This window comes from Eleutherodactylus coqui, chromosome 1 (assembly GCF_035609145.1).
Source record: "Eleutherodactylus coqui strain aEleCoq1 chromosome 1, aEleCoq1.hap1, whole genome shotgun sequence".
In the NCBI taxonomy this organism is placed as follows: domain Eukaryota; kingdom Metazoa; phylum Chordata; class Amphibia; order Anura; family Eleutherodactylidae; genus Eleutherodactylus; species Eleutherodactylus coqui.
In genome coordinates, this window is record NC_089837.1 from 532,533,011 (window position 1) to 532,535,819 (window position 2,809).

At 43.5% G+C, this 2,809-nt stretch overlaps 1 protein-coding gene across 1 annotated transcript; it reads right to left on the bottom strand.

Annotated features, from left to right (window-relative positions):
* Positions 1–1,115: 1,115 nt before the first annotated feature.
* LOC136607285 (olfactory receptor 52D1-like) lies at positions 1,116–2,114 on the bottom strand. Its single transcript, XM_066589033.1, has one exon. The coding sequence runs from the start codon at positions 2,112–2,114 to the stop codon at positions 1,116–1,118; it is 999 nt and encodes a 332-aa protein (XP_066445130.1).
* Between the last annotated feature and the right edge of the window lie 695 nt (positions 2,115–2,809).

Below are 2,809 nucleotides of genomic sequence, written 5' to 3' on the forward strand. Positions count from 1 at the left end.
CCTCTCTGTTTCCTCTGCCCTTGCCTTGAGCCCAACATAGGAAACCTCTACAGTAATAGTTTAGTCTTTACATTAATATCTCATACAGGTCTTTTGTATTATGAACAAGTTCCCTTTCCTTTTCTAGTGAGTCCAAGAACAAATGTGAGGGGAACCCTCAGTGCAGGTGGATTGAGATACAAGGTACATGTAATAAACAAGAGCGGTCATTACTTGGCAGCTAAATCAGCAGTGCAGTCTCTTTAACTTAGCACACAGTTCCAGAATACTGTGATGGCCTTTGAAGGAACAAGTTACAGTCTCTTTTGTTGCTCAACAGGCCTGTCATTGCTCCGTGAACACTCTCAACCGTACTCAAGGGTTTGTACTTAGGTCTCTTAATGATAGACTACCTCTCTCCCTCTCAGCAATACAGCAGGTCATGAATGTGGCTCAGGCCAAACCCAACCTTTCTCCGACCTCACTTACTTGCTTGCACATTCCCCTACTATGGTACTTCAACAACAACTTGCATGCCACACCCCGCCTTTTGTACCAGACATAGGCATCACTCTGCAGGGTGAGATGTATTCTACGCTTTGTCCCTGAGGCACATTTGCCCCTCCCAGCACAGTGAAAAAACCTCCAAAGGCCATCATAACTGGGATCTAGGTCACTCACACAATGTCCACAAGGGCAAAGGCAGAGACTGCTACATTAAGTCAGTTGCATAATACATAATAGCATTGCAGAATAAACCTCAGCAGTTATGGAATAATCTTTAACCCTTTCCAAATCCAATTTTGTATCCTGGTTTTCCTAGGGGGCTTACTCTTTTTCTGCCATTATACGACAGCGCTATCTGCTGGCTAAAACCAGTACTGCATGAGGTGACACGCTGGATAGGCTCCGACAGCAGAGAGGCTGGCAATATACAGTAAGAGAACCCCGACGGACGTCTTCCAACATCGGAGCTGTACAGCCTTAAATCATAATGTCTTCAGAGGTCAGACAGTGGATTGGAAAGGGTTAATTACTATAGCATTTTCCCCAGTAGGCATCATGATATTGTGTCTTTCTTTCTAAATAAACCTTTGCAGTTATAGCATTTACGGCAATACATTAGGTTAACTTTTTCACCCCCTTACAAATATCTTCTTATCGCAGATGTGCATCGAGGAGGAGAAAACTAAACTTCTCTTCGAGGATCTCTTCAAGGACTGTCTAATCTCTTTGACTCCTAATCCATAGATAAAGGGATTCAACATGGCTGGGACCATCAGGTAGATCGCATTGAACAGGTTCTGGATATCATAGGAGATATGTGCATGCATTCTGTACACGACGGAAGCTATCATACCACATGTATATATGAGCATGGCCACCAGCAGGTGCATCCCACAGGTGTGCAGGGCTTTGTGCCGAGCTTTACCAGATATGATCTTCATGGCTGCATAGAGGATGCTGGAATAGGAGAATAAGAGTAGACCAGAATCTAGAATTGTGATGAAGATCTTAACAAGCAGACCTACAATTTGCAGTTTGGAGATGTCACTACAGGCCAGGCTCAGGAGCCCCATGTTCTCACAAACAAAATTCAGAATTATGTTGGACTTACAGTATTGAACATAAGAAGCAAATATGACCAGTGGAGAAACCAAAATAATGCTGCGGACAATCCCAATCAGGACCAGATAAACCAGGGTCTGTTTAGACATGATATCATTGTAACGCAGTGGCCTACAAATGGCCACATACCTGTCCAGTGCCATCGCCAGAAGGATGCCAGACTCAAAAATAGCCATGAAGTAAATACAGAACATTTGTACGAGGCAACCGGCCAAAGTGATCTCATTCATGTTGATGGACAAGCCAAGGATGAATTTTGGAATAAAGGAAGTTGTGGAAGAAATGTTGACGGTAAAGAGAATAGAGATGAGGATGTACATGGGGGACTGAAGACTCCTTACTACACAGATCTGGTATATCAGGATGAAGTTACCAGTCCAGATCATAACATACACAGAAAGAAATGGGATCACCAGAAACCTCCTGTAGGCAACGATCCCCGGAAACCCGAAGAGAATAAAGTCAGTGTGAGAGAACATATTCTGACTGTGGTTGGATGTGTTCATTCTTGGGTCATCATTAGGAGATCTCCCTATGATGTCTTCTGAGTGACGTCAATGTGAGAAGAAGATAGTAACAAGGGAGGATGTTGGTAGTGAATGTGTCATAACCGGATACTACTGTGTAGCATACTGAGCACTTGTATATTTTTGTCTTCTGAGGTGTCGATCTTCATTCAGTAATTGTCCCAACTCTCACCTTACCTGGCGATAGACATAAGAAAAGACATCAGGAGGGTACAAGCAGAAGACAGCGGTCCTTAGAGAATGTCAAGAATCTTCTAGAAAAGGTGTGACACAAGATTTCATTGGGAATCACCAGAAGGTTGTGGTTGTCATGGAGGTTGTCTAATCACATCACCTTCTCGAATTTATATCCATAGAAGAAGATACATTTTAAAGACATTAGGAGACATTTGAGAAACATATTCCCCCAAAGTTCAGATCCTCGGTGGTCATACCTGATGTAGTGAGACATTCAAACAGCTGAACAATCTTCTGGCAGACCTTTCCAGAAAACTGCATGGTCAGATTACTTCAGCGTGCTTGTTGATGCTGATGATGGCGGAAGAGAGAAGCTACTTATACTCTCTCTTTGGTACCCCCATAATGCCTCAGAAGCACACCCGCTGTCTCGGGGTCATGTATGACTCCCATCTTTCCTTCACTCCATATACTCAGTCACCTGCTCCTCAAACATC

What these genes read in the sequence shown, in the direction of transcription:
- LOC136607285 (XM_066589033.1), bottom strand. Translation starts at nt 2,114, where the DNA reads ATGAACACATCCAACCACAGTCAGAATATGTTCTCTCACACTGACTTT.